Genomic DNA, 21329 nt, shown 5'->3' on the forward strand with positions numbered 1-21329 from the left:
TGTGTATAGTTCTGGTCGCCACATTAGGATGTTGACACTTTGGAGAGGGTGCAGAGAAGGTTTACGAGGATGTTGCCTGGTATGGAAGGTGCTAGCTATGAAGAGAGGTTGAGTAGGTTAGGTTTATTTTCATTAGAAAAAAGGAGATTGAGGGGGGAACCTGATTGAGGTCTACAAAAACATGAAGGGTGTAGACAGGGTGGATTGAGACAAGCTTTTTCCCAGGGTGAAGGATTCCATAATGAGAGGTCACACTTTCAAGGTGAGAGGTGGAAAGTTTAAGGGAGATACATGTGGCAAATACTTCACACAGAGGGTGGTGGGAGTCTGGAACGCCTTGCCAGCCGAGGTGGTACAGATGCTTAGGAATTGACCGACAGGTTTTGACGGTACATTTGGATCGGCTCAGGCTTGGAGGGCCGAAGGATATGTTCCTGGCCTGTAAATTTTCTTTGTTCTTTGTACCTGCATGCCAGTTTTCTGCAATTCATGAATGAGTACACCTAGATCCCTTCTGCACTGGAGCACCCTGAAGTCTCACCGCATTAAGATAATAGGTCGCCTTCCCATTTTTTGGACCGCAATGCATGATCTTTTTTTTTAGATTAGATTACTTACAGTGTCGAAACAGGCCCTTTGGCCCAACAAGTCCACACCGACCCGCCGAAGCGCAACCCACCCATACCCCTACATATACCCCTTACCTAACACTACAGGCAATTTAGCATGGCCAATTCACCTGACCCGCACATCTTTGGACTGTGGGAGGAAACCGGAGCACCTGGAGGAAACCCACGCAGACATGGGGAGAACGTGCAAACTCCACACAGTCAGTCGCCTGAGGCGGGAATTGAATCCAGGTCCCTGGTGCTGTGAGGCAGCATGCTAACCACTATGCCACCGTGCCGCCCCCAACTTGCGCTTAACCACGTTAAACTCCACCTGCCACATTTTGGCTCAATCTCCTATTCTATCTTTATCCATTTACAAGGTTCTCATTTCCTCATTGCAGATTTATCGCTCCATCTATTTTTTGGTCATCCACAAATTTGGCTACAGAGCCTTCTACCCCGTATCCAAGTTGTTAATGTAGATTGTAAATATCTGGGGTCCAAGAATTGAACCCTGTGGCATCCCACTAGTTATATCTTGCCATCCAGAAAAATCAAACATTTATCCTGACTCTCTCTTCTGTCCATCAGCTAGTCATCTATCCAGGCAAATAAATTATCCCTAATCCCACATGAACCAACCTTGTGAATTAACCTTTTATGCCATACCTTATCAAATGCTTTCTGCAAGTCCAAAAAATTACACATACAGCATCACCATTATCCACATTGCTAGTTAGATCTTTAAAGAACTCTAGTAAATTAGTCAAACATGATTTGCCGTTTATAAAGCCATACTGACTCTGTTAAGTATCATTTTGAATTTCCAAATGTCCTGATACTGCTTCCTTGATAATTGATTCTTGCCCAGTGACGGATGTTAAACTAACTGGTTTGTAATTTCCAACATTTTGCCTCCCTTCCTTTTTGAATAAAGGGGTTACATTTGCCATTTTCCAAGCCACTTGAACCTTTCCTGTGTCTAAAGAATTCTGGAATATTGTAAACCATGAATCTACTATCTCTGCTGCCACTTCCTTTAATACCCTGGGATTTAGGTCATCAGATCTGGGGGACTTGTCTGTCCTCAATCCCAATAGTTTACTGAGTACTTTTTCCCTATCGATGCTAATTGCTTTAAGTTCTATCCTATCTATTGCCTCTGACTTTCTCATTGCAATAGGAATGGTACTATTGTCCTCCACTGTGAAAAGTGAGGCCAAGCATTAATTCAGCATCTCTGCCATCTCAGTGTTCCCCACTATTAACTCTCCGGTTTAATCTTCCAAGAACCTGACATTCACATTAGCGATTCTGTTCCCTTTTATATATCTATATTTGATAGGAAATATATATATATTATATATACACACACACACACACTTTTTTTATATTTTGTGCTGGTTTTCTCTTGTAATTTACTTTAGCTCATTTTATTAATTTTTTTAGTATCCTTTTGTTTATGTTTGAAAGTTTCCCAATTTTCCATCCTGCTGTCTTACCATTTTGCCTTCCTGCCCAATCTACTCGGGTCAATGTGGGGGGGATGACTTACCAGGGGCAAGCAACAAGGTTCAGGCCTCTGGCTCGGAGCCTGGCCCCGTTGCTCAGAAGGGAAGGGTGGAGAAAGGTAGAGCGATAGTTCTTGGGGACTCGATAGTGAGGGGTACAGACAGACGGTTTTGTGGGGGCGACAGGGACTCACGTTTGGTATGTTGCCTCCCAGGTGTAAGGGTACGTGATGTCGCTGATCGTGTTTTCCGGGTCCTTAAGGGGGAGGGGGAGCAGCCCCAGATCGTGGTCCACGTTGGCACCAACGATATCGGTAGGAAGAGGGGTGAGGATGTCAGACAGGCTTTCAGGGAGCTAGGTTGGAAGCTCAGAGTTAGAACAAACAGAGTGGTAGTCTCTGGTTTGTTACCCGTACCACGTGATAGAGAGTCGAGGAATAGGGAGAGAGAGCAGTTAAATGCGTGGCTACAGGGATGGTGCAGGAGGGAGGGATTCCGGTTTCTGGACAACTGGGGTTCTTTCTGGGGAAGGTGGGACCTCTATAAAAAGGATGGTCTGCACCTGAACCTGAGGGGCACCAGTATCCTTGGGGGGAGGTTTGCTAGTGCTCTTTGGGAGGGTTTAAACTAACTCCGCCGGGGCATGGGAACCTGGACTGTAGCTTTAGGGTACAGGACCTTGAGTGTAGGGAGGTTATGAATAATGCAGCGATCTCGAAGGAGGGTGCCTGTAAACAGAAGGGTGGATTGAAGTGTGTATACTTCAATGCCAGAAGTATAAGAAATAAGGTAGGTGAACTTGCAGCGTGGGTTGGTACCTGGGACTTCGATGTTGTGGCCATTACAGAGACGTGGGTAGAACAGGGACAAGAATGGCTGTTGCAGGTTCCAGGGTTTAAATGTTTTAGTAGGATCAGACATGGGGGTAAAAAAGGGGGAGGTGTGGCATTACTTGTCAAAGATAGTATTACAGCAGTGGAATGGACGATGGAAGAAGACTTGCCATCTGAGGTAGTTTGGGCTGAGGTTAGAAATAGGAAAGGTGAGGCCACCCTGTTAGGTGTTTTCTACAGGCCTCCTAATAGTCCTAGAGAAGTAGAGGATAATATTGCGAGGATGATTCAGGAAAAGAGTGAAGGTAGCAGGGTGGTTGTTATGGGGGACTTTAACTTCCCAGATATTGACTGGGAGAGCTATAGCTCGAGTTCATTAGATGGGTCGGTGTTTGTCCAATGTGTGCAGGAGGGTTTCCTGACACAATATGTAGACAGGCCAACAAGAGGTGAGGCTATACTGGATTTGGTTCTAGGTAATGAACCAGGCCAGGTGTTAGACATGGAGGTAGGTGAGCACTTCGGGGACAGTGACCACAACTCGGTGACTTTTACTTTAGTGATGGAGAGGGATAAGTGTGCGCCGCAGGGCAAGAGTTATAGCTGGGGGCAGGGAAATTATGATGCAGTGAGGCATGACTTAGGATGTGTGGATTGGAAAAACAGGCTTCAAGAGAAGAACACTAATGAGATGTGGGGATTGTTCAAGGAGCAGCTACTACGTGTCCTCGATAAGTATGTACCAGTCAGGCATGGTGTAAAGGGCCTTGTGAGGCAGCCGTGGTTTAGTAAGGAATTGGAATCCCTTGTGAAAGGGAAGAAGGCGGCATATGTAAAGATGAGGCGTGAAGGTTCAGTTGGGGCGATAGAGAGTTATAAGGTAGCCAGGAAGGATCTAAAGAGAGAGCTAAGAGAAGCGAGAAGGGGACATGAAAAGTCTTTAGCTGGTAGGATTAGGGAAAACCCAAAGGCTTTCTATAGGTATGTCAGGAATAAAAGGATGACTAGGGTAGGTATCGGTCCAGTCAAGGATAGTAGTGGAAAGTTGTGTGTGGAGGCGGAGGAGATTGGAGAGACACTAAATCAATACTTTTCATCAGTATTCACTCAGGAACAGGACACTGTTGCTGATGTGAATATGGAGTCACAAATGATTAGAATGGATGGCCTGGAAATATGCAGGGAAGAGGTTCTGGGAATATTGGAGAGGATGAAAATAGATAAGTCTCCTGGGCCTGATGGCATTTACCCTAGGATCCTATGGGAAGCTAGGGAGGAGATAGCAGAGCCATTGGCCTGGATTTTTATGTCGTCATTGTCAACGGGAATAGTACCAGAGGACTGGAGGATAGCGAATGTGGTCCCCTTGTTCAAGAAAGGGAGTAGGGATAGCCCTAGTAACTATAGGCCAGTGAGTCTGACTTCAGTGGTGGGCAAAGTCTTAGAGAGAATGGTAAGGGATAAGACTTATGAACATCTGGATAGGAATAACGTGATCAAGGATAGCCAGCATGGTTTTGTGAAGGGCAGGTCGTGCCTCACAAACCTTTTTGAGTTCTTTGAGAAGGTGACTAAGGAAGTGGATGAGGGTAAAGCAGTAGATGTTGTGTATATGGATTTTAGTAAGGCGTTCGATAAGGTTCCCCATGGTAGGCTAATGCTAAAACTACGGAGGTATGGCATTGAGGATACATTAGAGGTTTGGATTAGGAATTGGCTGGCTGGAAGGAGACAGAGGGTAGCAGTTGATGGACTATGTTCAATTTGGAGTGCAGTTACTAGCGGTGTACCACAAGGATCTGTTTTGGGACCATTGCTTTTTGTTATCTTTATAAATGATCTAGAGGAAGGGCGTGAAAGCTGGGTAAGCAAGTTTGCGGATGACACAAAAGTCGGTGGAGTTGTGGATAGTGAGGAAGGAAGTGGTAGGTTACAGCGGGATATAGATAAGTTGCAGAGCTGGGCAGAAATGTGGCAAATGGAATTCAATGTAGCTAAGTGTGAAGTCATTCACTTTGGTAGGAGTAACAAGATGATGGATTACTGGGCTAATGGTCGGCTACTTGGTAGTGTGGATGAGCAGAGGGATCTTGGTGTCCATGTACACAGATCTCTGAAAGTTGCCACCCAGGTAAATAGTGCTGTGAGGAAGGCATATGGTGTACTGGGCTTTATTGGTAGAGGAATTGAGTTCCGGAGTCCTGAGGTCATGTTGCAACTGTATAAGACTCTGGTGCGGCCTCATCTGGAGTATTGTGTGCAGTTTTGGTCGCCATACTATAGGAAGGATGTGGAGGCATTGGAACGAGTGCAGAGGAGGTTTACCAGGATGTTGCCTGGAATGGTAGGAAAATCTTATGAGGAAAGGCTGAGGCACTTGGGGCTGTTCTCATTGGAGAAGAGAAGGTTTAGGGGAGATTTGATAGAGGTGTATAAGATGATTAGGGGTTTAGATAGGGTTGACAGTGACAACCTTTTTCCGCGTATGGAGTCAGCTGTTACTAGGGGACACAGCTTTAAATTAAGGGGAGGTTGGTATAGGACAGATGTTAGGGGTAGATTCTTTACACAGCGGGTTGTGAGTTCATGGAATGCCCTGCCAGTAGCAGTGGTGAACTCTCCTTCTTTATGGTCATTTAAGCGGGCATTGGATAGGCATTTGGAAGTTATTGGGCTAGTGTAGGTTAGGTAGGATTCGGTCGGCGCAACATCGAGGGCCGAAGGGCCTGTACTGCGCTGTATCTTTCTATGTTCTATGTTCTAAATACATCCTCATGTCTATGTAATTTGTTTGGTTTAATTCCAGAACATTACCTTGGGACTCCACTTTCTCACCCCTAAACTGAATGTTGAATTCTAGCTCACTATGGTCACTACTCTCAAGAAGATTCTTAATTATGATGCCATTAATCAATCTTTCCTCATTACACAATATGAAATCTAGAGTAGCTTGCTCCCTGCTTGGTTCCACAACAGACTGATCCAAGAAACAATCTCTAATACATTCAATGAACTCTGCCTCCAGGCTACCCTTGATTCTTCTTGCCAATTTGATTCTTCTAATCGATGTCCATGTTAAAATCACCCATGATAGTTGCCATATCTTTCTTGCAAGCTACTAATATTTCCTGATTTATACTGAGCCTCACTGGAGAACTACTGTTTGGGGACCTATAGATTATTCCTACCAAGTACTTCTGCCCTTTGCTATTTCCTATGTCTACCCAGACTTGATCTCCTGAGCTTATGTCATTTTTCATTACAGCACTGATCTCTTCCTTCACCAGCAAGGCTACACCACTTCCTTTTCCCTTCTGTCTATCTTTCCGAAATACTGAGTATCCCTGGATATTCAAATCCCACACCTGGTTTCCTTGTAACCACGTCTCAGTAATCGCTATCAAATCGCACATTTTGGTTTCTATTTGTGCTCTTAACTCATTAATTTTGATTCAAATGCTTCATGCATTTATATACAAAGCTTTTAAATTTGTTCCACTGTTAAATTTCCCTACTTTTTAAAATAATTCCTTCATGCACGTAAACCAGACCAGGTAAGGAAGGCATTTTCCTTCCTTAAAGGAGATTAGCAAAGGACATGGGCTTTTCCAACAATGGATGTAGGTTTGCTTGCTGAGCTGGAAGGTTTATTTTCAGATATTTTGTCACCATATTAGGTAACATCTTCAGTGAACCTCCGGATGAAGCACAGCTGGTGTTTCCTGCTTTCTATTTATATGTTTGGGTTTCCTTGGGTTGGTAGTGTCATTTCCTATGGTGACATCATTTCCTGTTCTTTTTCTCAGGGGGTGGGATCCAAGTCAATGTATTTGTTGATAGAGTTCTGGTTGGAATGTCTTCTATGGTGACAAAACGTCTGAAAACATCTACAAACTTACATCCAGAAACTCAACTTACAGAACCTACAAATCTTCTCAAAACTTGCTTTTCTAACAATCGACAATGGTTTCATGGACATCCTTAGACTCTTAATTCCAGATTTTTATTGACTTGAATTCAAACCCAGATACCAAGAACATTACCTGGATCTTTGGATGAATCATTTCAGAAGAATATCTCTAGGTCATCGCCTCCCCATGGCTGCTGGCCATGACAGCAATTGCTGTCCATTCCGAAGTTGCCTTTTGAGGGAGGTTAAGAGTCAACTGCTGTCATGGTGAGATTTGAACCGGTGTCCCTGAAGCATTAGACTAGTCCTGGAATTACAATGCATAGAACAGCTTTCTGACAAGGACTTGGAGCACATTCTTTTGGGCCTCAGGTAGGCAAGGTTCTGGCATGTAAACTGGTACCGTCTGTAGATGAACTCAAGGGAAATGACAGTAAAAAGAAGTAAATGTCAAAGACAATTGGCACCAGAACACAATCTCATTTGACCCTGATCCAAATCCTTAATGATCCCAACACTACTCTGTCATCACTGACCTGAAGCCTAATGTTGTCATGGAAAGAAGAGATCACACTGAGCAGCAATCACCAGGATTAACAACTCAGCAGGCTGAGAGAGGAACAAGCATCAATTCTTAGTAAGAGAACCAGGCCATGTGTATCTTCAGATTACTGAAGAAATCTTTTGAATTTTGTTTTAACATTTGAAAGCTGATTAATCAGAGTGAAGATTTGGAAAGGCAGAAATGGAGAAATATTTCCTTTACAGGTCCTGTGTGTTCAATCCTTCCAGTTCTGATGATTGCTTGGGACTCAAAACTGACTTCTAGAGCAATAGATAAGGTGAAGAAAAGAAAAACACATGCCAATAGTCTTTAACATGATCTGGCTTTGGATAGGAACTTGTAAGTTGCTTGATTGAGATAAGAGAAATATTTGGAATTTTTTTAATCTTCATTCGATCATGGGATGTGGGTGTTACTGGCTAAGCCAGCATTTGTTGCCTATTCCTGATTGCCCAGTGGGCAGTTAAGAGATAACCATACTGCTTGTGGGTCTGCACACTAGACCAGGTAAGGACAGCAAATGTCCTCCCATAAAAGGTCATTAATGGGTTTTCATGGCAATCGACAGTGACATCACCACTACTCCACGGCTTTCCCTGATTCTATATCTCACAACATTCAATCCAAAGTTATTCAAGTTAAAGAGAACATTTATTTTTAAAATTATTTTATCTATTGATACGTGTACTGGGTTATGTTGAATTCAATGCAAATACACCTTTAATCATTTCCATTTACAACAAGGTTTTGGAAAAAATATGGCATGAAAAGAACAAAAATGAATATCTCTGCACAACAGGTTTACCACAACATCAATATCTTTGACATATCTATTAACTGACACTGTTGGGTTTAGTTGAGGAATTAAATCTGCAAAAGGAACTGATCAACATTCACATTGAGAAGCAAGTAACAAATGTTAATATAGCATCAGCTGGAGCTCCTATCACACCCACCTTCAGCCAGTCTGCCATCACTATTACAGAGGGATCAGTAATACTGCTGAGCAACTCCTTTGTGGCTCTTTTTTTCTCTTCTCTGTAATTTTTCTTTTGAACCTGCAATTATAATATCTGTTTAATAAAGAAAACCAATAAAACTAATAACATTTATACATGCAGGCCTCCTGCAACCAGACACGCCCTAAATGTTCCACAAAATTGTGAATTTATTATTATCTGAAGTCAATACAGTTTAGTACAGCTAAATTAACAAAATGAGTAGCAGTAACAAAATTGTTCATTGTTTGTCACTACTGTATATACACAAGGCAAGGAATAATATATATAGATAAGTTTAAGGTTAACATTTCAACAAAAAGAGTGAGATAATACATTATTCTTGTGCTTTATTATACTGAACTGACAAGTGATTTACTGCCTGACTTTCAAGGTGAAATACGACACATAATAATCATTATTCTTGCACCTCAAGTAACTGGGTATGAACAAGCACAGATTGATGAAGTGAATATTTCATTGCTCTATTAGTTTGAGTTCTGCTTAAAGTGAGTGGAATCATTCATTACCCAAGCTCTAGCTCTAGAAGACTCCAAGGAAACTCATTTCAATGAGTGTTTGGAAATACCATTGTACTGGTACTCAAGAGATATCTAGCCTGAGGCACGCTATAGGGCAAGAGTAAATAATTCAAGAAAACTGTCTTGGACTAAATCTTCCAAGTTCATTATCAATCTTCAAAACAAAACATTTATTTATAGTTAACAATATGCATGCTATCTTATATGATGCATATAACTTAAGTTACCTTAAGAGATTCTTTTTTTGTGAGTTTACTCCCAGGTGAGACAAGATCTTTTTCTGTTCCATTGTAAAGCTTAGATTCTGACTGTAACAACATAAATTAACATGATTAACAAAGATTGGAATTTTCAAACATATATTGTAAAAGGTACTGGCTGAACTCACAGGTCTTCAGAGACAAGCACTGACATTTAAGTGGAAGTACTGAAAAGCTCCTTCACTTTCTTCCCACTATCTGCTCAGCTATGTTTATTTCATTTAAGCTTAAAATTAAAATAGATCAATACAGAACTTAAAAGATTCAGGATATAAACAGTCAGTCAAGCTGATGTCAAAATACATTTAACAAAGACAATCGTTAATTAGCAAGGGAAACAAACATGATGTAGTGTCTTTAAACAAGGGCTGAAAACTGCAGAAATGTCAAGAGTAACTTGGAAAGGTTTTCAGTTTGCCAAAACTTCAAAAGTGAAATCATTGCAAAAGCACAACAGATATATTGTGAACCGCAAACCAAATTTCAGGATGGAATCTTCAGTGACAGGGGTCTTAGCCATAAGATAACACATCCATCCTGTGATGCATGCCACCTGACATCGATTGGACAGCAAAAAGACTTATTTTTCAATTGGATCATGCCAAACAATAACTTAACTCTCCATACCCATGGTCATGTCAGCCTAAGAACTTTCATGGCATATCCCCAATCTACTTACAGGATACCTCCACGTTTCAATGCTGCACCTCAGACTGTACCAGTGACCTTTGTTGTAATGCTGCAGCAAGGACATGGTGTACTCAGGGACATACCCCCAGCTGACAGACTGGACCAAACTGCTTCTCCAAGCACTTCATTTGCTGTCTTAGCCCTCACTCACCCTCAGCCTATCTGGATGCTCAGAGTATGCCTGCCTTGTATTGTCTAGCTTTTTTGTGTATTGTCCCCTCAGCCAGAGATCCCAGGAACATATTCCTGCTATCTTGCTCTGCCATTTAGTGTAGTCACAAAGGAAGAGAGCAGGTCTGAAATACAGTCAGCCAGCCACTCAAGGTGCTCAGAATCCAGATCCTCTTCACATAACAGCAGAGGAGCTGAAATCAGGCACTCATGATTCTTTCTGTCCAAATAGGGGCTGTGTTCCTGTTGGAATGAGAAAAGAACAGATATTACAGAAGATGAAAATGGGTGGCACAGTTATTACTGTGGGTGTAGGTGGGGAGGTGTCCCAAGTGAATGAGTGAGCAGTGCAAAGGACATGCAGAGTTAGTGGTGCCGCGTGTTGCGGTGAGCGAAGTAAGATATTACAGGCAACATTGAGAGCGGCAGAGCATAAGCCTTGGTTGGAGATGAGTATAATAGCAGATATAACAGAGTATGAAATATCAGAGAGAAGATGGTGGCACTGACATATATGAAACAGAGAGAGTCCTTGACCTTTTTACAGACGCTGGAGACTGCTTTAACCTCAGTGCCAAGGTTTTGTGCCAGGGACTCCACTATTGGTCCTAGGGGAAGAGGAGGCCCTGCGTCTGAGGAACTCTGTCCAGTGGGACCTCCATGTCCCTACCTGCACAGTAGGTACCAATACCCACCTGCTTTTTCCCCCATCCCACACCTCTAACCACCTTTGTGCCATTTCCAGGGCAAACATCAGGAACCAAACAGGAAAACTGTGGACTGACACTGTTCGTTCGGGTATACAGCAGGCTTTTAAAGGTGGTGCATGAACAAGGGATAACAGTGAATTCCAAGATAAGTATGAGTGGTGAGCTGTTCCAGGATTGACACATATTGAATTGGGGCGGAAATCAGCCATGAGGGACACCATGTGGTGGGATCAGTATTTAATGCGGTATGTTTGGTAAAATATTGAGAGAGAACTCGCTAGACCTTATGGTGAACCCACCAAAGCAATCAACACGAGTTGGAGTTAGCCAAAAAGACACATGCTTCAATCCATTTTTTTTAATGCCCCTGTATTCTCCAGGATTTTACACAGATGTCCTTGCAATATGTTTTCAATTCCTGGAGATTCCAGGCCAATCTTAGAGGGTTGGCAACCCTAATCTGGAAGGTTTTGGTTTTCTCACTCATCATCCGTATTCACTAGCAGGGAAGACTTAAAATTCCACTCCCGATCTACGTTGATCCCCATATAAGCATTGTCGGCTACAGTTCATTATTCTTGTCCCAGAATAATATTTGCAAATTCTGTATATAACACAGCTGCAGGGCACTTACCTACAACCCAATCATGACATAAAATTAGCAACACTGGTCTTTAGTTGGGGAACGCTAAGTTGACAGGCTCCAGAAACAGTTTTTTTTAAAAGTCATGCCACCAACAACAGTGCGTCACACCCAAAAGCATCACATTTCAAATTTATGAAAGTCAACACCAATCTCCTAACCCTCAGCAAATCCCCAATCATTGTTAAATGAGCTCTTCTCATTAATAACTCAGCTAAATTTAGCAGCAGAGAAGCACTGTGCTAAGTGATTGCACAGAAGCTGAAAAACATTGTCAGAAAAGCAGAAGCAATCAGTGGAATGAGGGATATGGATCAGAATGTTGTATAAAACAAATGCTACTGAACATCCATTAACAAGGTCATAGTTTGTTTTCAGTTTGTTTTGATCAGCCTACATCCAGGACCAAGTTTATTTATTGGTTCAAAAGCCAAAATTGCTGGAGCAAAATAGCAGGTTTGAACTCTTCTGAGGGATGGGGGAAAAGGGGGAATCACTGATTGCAAAACTTGTGTTTCTCACTCCACATACTGTTGCACCTACTGAGTTTGCTCAGCAATTTCTGGGTTTTGTTTTCAGATTTCCAACATGCGCAGCTCTTTCTTTTCATTTGTTATTTATTTTTTGGCTTGTTGCTGATGTATAGCAAATTTAAATTATCGGAAGGGAAAAATATATCCAGCTCTTTACTTCAGTAACTTATGAATGTGTCAGCTTTTAATCATAGAATCCCTACAGTGTGGAAACAGGTCACTTGGCCCAACAAGTCCGCATTGACCCCCTCTGAAGAGTAACCCATCCAGACCCACTCCCCCTACCCTATTACTCTACATTTACCCCTGACTAATGCACCCAACCCACACATACCTGAACACTATGGGCAATTTAACATGGCCAATTTACCTAATCTGCACATCTTTGGATTGTGGGAGGAAACTGGAGCACCCGGAGGAAACCCATGTAGACATGAGGAGAACGTGCAAACTCCACACAAACGGCCATCTGAGGCTGGAAGTGAACCCAGGTCCCTGATGCTGTAAGGCAGGAGTGCTAATCACTGAGCCACCGTGCCACCCATAAACAATGAAATCAAGCACTGACTCCAATGCACCAGTGCAGCCTCTAAGACACCTGAGACACAGTGTTTGAAGTCTAATCCTCAAACCCATCACCAAGCTCATGGTCTACAGTTGTTGACAGGGCCCTCAATTGAGCTCGAACCATCTCCTGCACCTACGCCCTCACTCCCTCTCTTCCTTCCGGCAACAACGATAGGGTTCCCCTTGTCTTACCTATCATCCAACCAGCATCCACATCCAGAAGATTGTCAGCCGACATTTTTGACACCTCCAGCAAGATGCCACCACCAGAGACATATTCCCCTCCCCTCCTTTTTCTGCCTTCTGCAAGGACCTTTCCCTCTGGGACACCCTGGTGCACATTTCCTTCACTCCCAACAACTCCCCCACAGCTCCAGGGCACCTTCCCCTGCAACGGCTGAAGGTGTCACACCTACTCATTTACCTCCACCCTCCTCAGTATCCAAGGGCCCAAACATACCTGCTAGGTGAAGCAGCGCTTAACCTGCACTTCACACAATCCATATTCGCTGCTCACAACTTGGTCTCCTCCACAGTAGGGAAATGAAGTGTAGACTGGGTGATCGCTTTGCAGAACACCTACGTTCTGACCAGAAGAAAGACTCTGAGCTTCCAGTTTCCTGCTATTTTAACACCCCATCCTGTTCCCTGGCCAACATCTTTGTCTTAGGCTTTCTGCAGTGCTCCAGTGAAGCTCAGCACAAGCTGGAAGAACACCTCATTTTCTGCTTGGAGACCCGGCAGCCCTCCAGACTTAATGTCAAATTCAATAATTTTTCAGCCTGAACTCCCCCAAGTCCTAGCTCTCTACACCATACACCAGGCCTTATTGTCACATACTCTGCCATTACATACTACCTATTGTTAGCCACTAACAACTGCTCATTTTTCTAGCCAGATCGTTATCCAATCCTTTTTAGAATTATAATTAGAATTGGAATCCCTACAGTATGGAAACAGGCCCTTCGGTCCAACAAGTCCACACCAACCCCCTAAAGAGCAACCCATCCAGACCCACACCCCCACCCCACATTTACCCCTGACTTAAGCAGCTAACCAACATACCCCTGAACAGTATGGGCAATTTAGCACGGCCAGTTCAGCTAACCTGTACATCTTTTGATTGTGGGTGGAGCACCATGAGGAAACCCACGCAGACACTGGGAAAATGTACAAACTCCACACAGATAGCCGCCAGAGTTTGGAATCTGGGTCTCTGGTGTTGTGAGGCAGCAGTGCTGATCATTGAGCCACCATGTCGCATCTCCCTAACCTTGCCTGTCCAACAGTTCTCTCTCTTTGGGCTCTATCCCCACCTACTGTTAACTCCTTATTCCCCTTCCCCCATTCCTTTCTTCTGCTTTTACACTGACATTTTCCTAGTTACCATCAGTTCTGAGGAAGGGTCACCAGACCAAAACATTAACTCTGATTTCCCTTCACAGATGCTGCCAGACCTGCTGAGCTTTTCCAGCAACTTCTGGTTTTGTTCATAGTTTACAGTGTAGCCATGGTCTCCTCCTATTGTACAATGTAGCATTTTATTCATTACTGGGAGAGAATCTTTGATAGTCGAAAAGTGTAGCGCTGGAAAAGCACAGCAGGTCAGGCAGCGTTAAAGGAGCAAGGGAATCGACATTTCGGGTATAAGCCCTTCCATCAGGAACGTGGTCACATTGCTGATGAAGGGCATATGTCCAAAATGTCAATTCTCCTGCTCCTTGAATGCTGCCTGACCTGTTGGGCTTTTCCAGCGCCACATTTTTTGATTCTGATCTCCAGCATCTACAGTGCTCACTTTCTCCTGAGACTGTTGAGAGCAGATTATTTCCCAGCACCAACAGTCCTTCAGTTTCAGCCTTGAGCTGCTGCTGCTGTCCACATGGTGCAGTTTCATCAGGGAGGCAGGAGGGAGTTCCAGATTTTTGACACGGCAACAGCAAAGGAACAGGGCCTTCATCATGTGTCGAGAGTGAGATGCTGGAAAAGCACGGCAGGTCAGACAGCATCCGAGGACCAGGAAAATCGATGGTTCAGGCAAAAGCCCTTCATCAGGACATCAGCACCACACTGTCGACTCTAATCTCCAGCATGTGCAGTCCTCACTTTTGCCTTCATCACGTGTCCTTTTTAATTTTTTTTTACTTTTCTGTAGCATGTTTACTGTAACTGAGTGGTTTGTTTGGCCTTTTCAAAGGGCAGTTCTGAGTCATCCATATTACTGGAACTACATAGAAGTAGGAATAAGCAAGGACAGCAGCCCTTCCTTCAAGGGCAAAGGAGAATTAATTGGAGTTCAACAACAATTTGGCAGTCATTTGTTAGCATTACTGAAAACAGCTTTTCATTTTAAATTTATGAACTGAATTTGAATTCCACCAGTTTCCGTTTGAACTCAAATCTCTGAGCCCATGAATTATGTCATTATGCTACTGTTTCTGGTTATGATCTCTCCAGAATTTAGAAGGTTAAGGTGTGATCTGATCAAAGTCTTTAAGATATTAACAGGAAGAAATACGGTAGATAAAAATAAACTATTTCCACTAGTTAGAGATTCTAGAACTTAAGGAGCACAGTTTGAGAATTAGGGCCAGAGCGTTCAGGAGAGATATTAGGAAGCACTTCTACAGCAAACGGTGTTAGAGGTTTGGATCTCTCTTCCACAAATGGCAGTTGACGCTAGCTAAGTTAAACCTAGATAGGTAAATTTTTGTTAAGCAAGACACAATGTGAAGTTAGACCATAGATCAGCCATGATCTTACTGAGTGGTGAAACAGTTTCAAGGAGCTGAATGGCTACTCCAGTCCTTAAATCTTGAGTACCAGCGATATAATTAAACTCAATGAGAAATTTAAAAAGCCAGGACCCTAAATTTAACTATGAGATAGTCACAAAATAAAACACCATAGGACGCAGGAAAAATAGGCTATTCAGCCCTTCGATACTGCTACTACCTCCATTCAAGACGACAATGGAGTACTCAATGAATGGCAGAATATTAGAAAAATCAGAGGAACAGAGAGATCTTGGGGTACCTGTCCACAGATCACTGAAGGTGGCAGGACAGGTTAATAGAATAATTAAGAAGGCATATAGAGTGCTTCCCTTTATCGGTACAGGACTTGGTATAGGAACAGCTGGAGCTGTGCATGCAGTTCCAGTCACCACTCTATGGGAAGGATGTGATTGCATCGGAGGAGGTGCAGAGGAGATTCACCAGGCTGTTGCCTGGGATAGAGTAGTTTACCCATGGAGAGAGGCTGGATAGGCTCACATTGTTTTCTTGAGAACAGAGTAGGCTGAGAAGGGTCTTTATGGAGATGTATAACATTGTGAGGGGAATGGACAGGTGGATAGAAAGAAGCTGTTCCATTTAATTGAAGGGTCAACAATGAAGTGGCATTGTTTTGAAGTGAAAGGCAGGAGGTTTAGGGGGGATTTGAGGAAAATGTTTTTCACCCAGAGGATTATGGGGGGAGTCTGGATGGACTGCCTTGGTCGGTAGTTGAGACAGAAAACATCACTACCTTTAAAATGTAATTGTAATATCATAGCAAAGAAGGCTATGGTCTAGTTGAGTGATACAGTCATACAGCGCAGAAATGGCCCTCAGTCCATCGAGTCTGCACTCATCTATCTGCACTAACTCATGGGCCAAGTGATAGAAAGTGGACTCAATGGGCCAAAGGGCCTCTTCTGTGCCGTATGACTCAACAATTCAATGAGATCTTGGCTCCAAATGGTCATAGCCATGAACTGATAATCATCAACTCCACTTTCCTACCTTTTCCCCTTAGCTTGGTCAAAAATCTGTCCACCAGCTTGAATATTCTTAACAACTTAGCCTCTACTCCACTCTGTGGTAAAGAATTCCACAGATTCATTACGTTCCAAGACAAGACATACCACCCCATCATCATCTTAACTGGGTGATTCCTTACTCAGATTGTGCCCTCTGTCCTTAGACTGTCCTATAAAGAGAAACAGCCTCTCACTATCTAACATGTCAAGTCACCCAGGAATTTTTAAGTTTCAATAAAGTCGCCTCTCATTCCTGTGAATTGAAGGAACAATTTAACAAATATCAAATCCAACATTCAGCAAAAAACCAAGAGCTTTTCAAATCTTTATTATACAAAAAATAAATAAAACTTGTCCAATTAAAGTTAATTTTGACACTGAATGGTAAAGAATAAATTGTTAAATCATTACTCTACACAGGAAAAACACAATCTTCTTGCAAATCTGAATTCCAAGGGATGAAACAAGCATAAAAGGTTCCTTAACAAGTAGCTGCTAAAGTAGATACTCTAAAGGATCACAGCCAAGCATAGACGCACCTATATGTCTACTGTTAGTCCTGGTTCAACAAACTAACACCGAGCAGCCCATCAACAAAAGCCAGCAGAGAAACCAATTACTTTACCTTTGATATTCAATTGCATTATATTACTGAATTACCCATCATCAACATCCTGGGGGTTACCATACATCAAAAATGGAACTGGGCTTGCCATATCAATACAGTGGCTACAGCGGCAATTCCTCAATACTGAAGCAGTCCACACCCAAATGCAAAAAGACCTAGACAATATCCAGGCTTGGGTCAAAATTCGAAAGTAACAGTCACGCTAAACAAATGCCTGGCAATGACCGTCGCCACTAAGAGACAGTCTAACCATTGTCCCATGACATCAATGGCATTATCATCACTGAATCTCCCATTATCAACACCCTGGAGGTTACCATTGATCAGTATTCCATTAATATTCAGTCAGGACAAAGTTGTTTGGAATACCATTCACCAACTTAAACACACATTCCCACCACCGCTGCTGCTCAGTGGCTGCAGTGTGTGATATTTACAAGATACATTGCTGCAACTCAACAAGACACCTCCAATAGCAGCTTCTGGGCTTGCAAACTCTACCAACCAGAAGGATAAAGGCATCAGTTGCATAGAGAACTGAAAGTTACCATCCAAGCCATTCAACCATTTTGACTCGGAAACATATCACTGTTTCTTTACTATTGCTGGGTCAAAATACTGAAACTCCCTTCTGAACAGCATTGAAGGTGTACCTACTACACATGGATTGTAGTGGTTCAATGTGGCAGCTCACTGCCACCTTTGCAAGCATAATTAGGGATGATCAACAAACTATGGCTTTATCAGTGAGGCCCACCACATGAAAGAATTCAAAAAAAGCGCTCGTTACTTGCCCGACCAAGTCCAGCTCATGTATTAGGGTTTTGGCCTGTAAATTGATCTTGAACTAGCCATTATGAACCTTAGGGGCCAATAATGCCCTGGACAATTGTAGTTCTGCCTTGATCAGACATTACATTACCAAAAGTCGCCATAGTGGATAGGCTGGTTTGTACACTTCCATGGACAGAAGTGATTATATAAAAAAAAACACGAGGCTGATAAATCACAGTAAAAACTAAACATCCTTGAATCATAGAAGCCCAACATGGAATCCCTAGAGTGTGGAAACAGGCCCTTCAGCTTAACAAGTCCATACTGACCCTCCAAAGAGTAGCCCAACCAAACCCATTCCCCATTATGCCATATTTACCCCTGACTAATGCACCTAACCTACACATCCCTGAGCAGTATGGACAATTTAGGATGGCCAATTCACCACATCTTTGAATTGTGGGAGGAAACTGCAGCACCCAGAAGAAACCCATGCAGACATGGGGAGAATGTGCAAATTTCTCACAGTTGCCTGAGGCTGGAATCAAACTCAGGCCCCTGGTGCTGTGAGGTCTTTTCCCGAGGATGGGGAAGTCCAAAACTAGAGGGCATAGGTTTAAGGTGAGAGGAAAGATTTAAAAGGAACCTAAGGGGTAACTTTTTCACACAGAGGGTGGTGCGTATGTGGAATCAGTTGCCAGAAGAAGTGGTGGAGGTTGGTACAATTACAGCATTTAAAAGGCACCAGGATGGATACAGGATTAGGAAGGGTTCAAAGGGATTATAGGCCATGTGATGACAAATGGGACTAGATTAATTTAGGCTATCTGGTCAGCATGGACGAGTTGGACTGAAGGGTCTGTTTCCATGCTGTACATCCCTATGACTCTATGATTCTGTGTCATTGAATCAAGCTTAAAAAAAAAGCAATAAATGCAATCAACTAATCTCATTTCAATAAAATTAATGGAAAATCACACTTCAATGACACAAACTAGTCTCAACAATGTAGAGGCACAGTGACATGGCACAGAAATACAAATATCGATTGTACCTTGCTTTTTGATATTGTGTGTGTAGCATCATCCTTTGAGAGAGACACATCATCTCTACCTTTGTCCAAACCTAAGGGAAAAGGTTAATACCAGAGTTTAAAACCATTTTGAAAGATAGCTACTTAAGTTAATAGGCTTTTACAAGTACATTACAAGCACCTTGGGCTAAATTTTCTTGCTTTCAGTCCTCGATCATATTCACAGTGAACTACTAACAGGTGCAGTTCATGACAAGAATTACTAAAAATAGTTGTGTAAACAGAATTGAACAATTTATTTTAATGCAGCGCCAGTACCCTTAGTGTTAGCATTAGACATTCAGTTCAAAACTCACTCAGCAGATTCAAGCTACAAGTTAATAACTGCTAAATTCAGATTGCAAATCATATTGTTTGGCAAATTGTATTCCTTATGTAAATACCCTAAAAAAGGTAAATATTGAAGGTTTTAAATATAATTGATGTTTTGTGTTAAACTGCAATACGCAATATTCAAATAATGATCATAAAACTGATAAGGAAATTTCGTTGCAACAGATGCCCCAGAGGGTAAAAGGCTCACTCCACAGCAGTATATTTACTGTGGAGAAGGACGTGGACGTTACAGGACTTGGGGAAATAAATGGTGATATCTTGAAAAGTGTTTATAATACAGAAGAGGAGGTGCTAGATGTCTTAAAACACAATGGTGGATAAATAAAGATGGCCTAGTGATATTATGGCTGGACTGTTAATCCAGAGACCCAGAGAACATTCTGGGGACCTGGATTCGAATCCCACCATGACAGATGGAGGAATTGGAATCCAATAAATATCTGGAATTACAAGTCTAATGATTACCATGAATCCATTGTCCATTGTTGGAAAAACCCATCTTGTTCATTAATTTCCTTCACGGAAAGAAACTACCAACCTTACCTGGTCGGATCTACATGTGACTCCAGAGCCACAGCAATGTCCTGATGGCAATTAGGGATGGGCAATAAATGCTGGCCTCGTCAGTGACCCCCTCATCCTGTGAATGAATTTTTAAAATCCCCAGGACCTGATCAAGTGTATCCCAAAACATTCTGAGAAGCAAGGAAAGAGATTGCTGGACCCCTGGCTGAGAGTTTTTTTTAATCAATGACAGCCACAGGTGAGGTGCCGGAAGACTGGAGATTGGCTAATGCAGTGCCACTATTTAAGTAAGATTGTAAGGGACGATTGGAAACAATAGACTGGTGAGCCTGACATCAATGATGGGTAAGTTATTACAGGGATTCTGATGGACAGGATTTATACACATTTGGAAAGGCAAGGACTAATTAGGGAGAGTGGATGGGGCTTTGTGTGTGGGAAATTATGACTCAATAACTTGATTGAGCTTTCTGAAGTAACAAAGAAGATTGATGAAGACAGAACGCCAGATGTGGTCTACATGAACTGCAGCAAGGTATTCGACAATGTTCCACATGATAGACTGGTTAGTAAAGTAAAATCACACGGAATCCAGGGAGAACCAGCAATTGGATACAAAATTGGCTTGAAGATAGAAGACAGAGGGGAGTTGTGAAGAGACGTTTTTCAGATTGGAGGTCTGTGACCAGTAGTGTGCTGCAAGGATCGGTGTTGGGTCCACTGTTTTTCATCATTCTTATTAATTATTTGGTTGTGAATATAGGAGATATGGTTGTTAGGTTAGCAGATCACACTAAAATTGGTGGTGGAGTCAAAGGAAAGGTAGCTATCTCAGATACAATGGGACCTTGCCCAGATGGGCCAATGATCCGAGGAGTGGCCAATGAAGTTTAGATAAATGTGAGGTGTTGCCTTTTGGGAAGGCAAATCTGGGAAGGACTTATACAGTTAACGGTAGGGCCCTGGGGAGTGTTACCAAACAACAACACCTTTGAGCGCAGGTTCACAGCCCCTTGAAAGTGGACTCGCAGGTAGACAGGATGGAGGAGGTGGCTTTTGGTACGGTTGTCATTATTGATCAGTGTATTCAGTTTAGAAACTGGGATGTCACGTTGCGGCTGTTCAGGGCATTGATTAGGCACTTCTGCAATATCGCGTTCAATTTTAGTCTCCCTGCTGTAGGAAAGATGCTGTTTCATCTTGAAAGAGTTCAGAAAAGATTTACAAGGATGTTGCTGAGACTGGACAGTGTGAGCTACAGAGAGAGGCTGAATAAGCTGGATCTATTTTCCTTGAAGCATCAGAGGCTGAAGGGTGAACTTATACAAGTTTATAACATCATGAGGGACAAAGATAGGGTAAATAGCCAGGGTCTTTATCCTAGGGTCGGGTAGTCCAAAACTAGAGGGCATAGGTTTAAGGTGAGAGGGGAGCAACTTAAGAGGGACCTGAGGGGCAATATTTTCATGAGCTTATGGAACTAGCTGCCAGAGGAAGTGGTGGAGACAGGTACAATTACAACATTCAAAAGGCATCTAGATGGGTACATGAACAGGAAAGGTTTAGAGGGATAATGCTGGCAAATGGGGCTAGATTAATTTAGGATATCTCGTCAGCAAGGATGATT

At 42.6% G+C, this 21329-nt stretch overlaps 1 protein-coding gene across 6 annotated transcripts in view; it reads right to left on the minus strand.

The window, feature by feature from the left end:
• osbpl8 (oxysterol binding protein-like 8) overlaps window positions 1-21329 on the minus strand; it is a 419660-nt gene that overhangs the window by 160034 nt on the left and 238297 nt on the right. For all 6 annotated transcript variants that reach the window (XR_009645711.1, XM_060839573.1, XM_060839571.1 and 3 more), the window contains 3 exons: window positions 18803-18873; window positions 9198-9278; window positions 8387-8488 (listed from right to left, as the gene is read on the minus strand). Coding sequence is in view for 5 of the 6 variants with exons in the window: in XM_060839573.1 (XP_060695556.1) it covers window positions 8387-8488; window positions 9198-9278; window positions 18803-18873 (254 nt within the window). In the remaining variant the exon portion in view is untranslated. The remainder of the gene's footprint in view (window positions 1-8386; window positions 8489-9197; window positions 9279-18802; window positions 18874-21329) is intronic.

This window comes from Hemiscyllium ocellatum, chromosome 19, assembly GCF_020745735.1.
Source record: "Hemiscyllium ocellatum isolate sHemOce1 chromosome 19, sHemOce1.pat.X.cur, whole genome shotgun sequence".
Lineage (NCBI taxonomy): Eukaryota > Metazoa > Chordata > Chondrichthyes > Orectolobiformes > Hemiscylliidae > Hemiscyllium > Hemiscyllium ocellatum.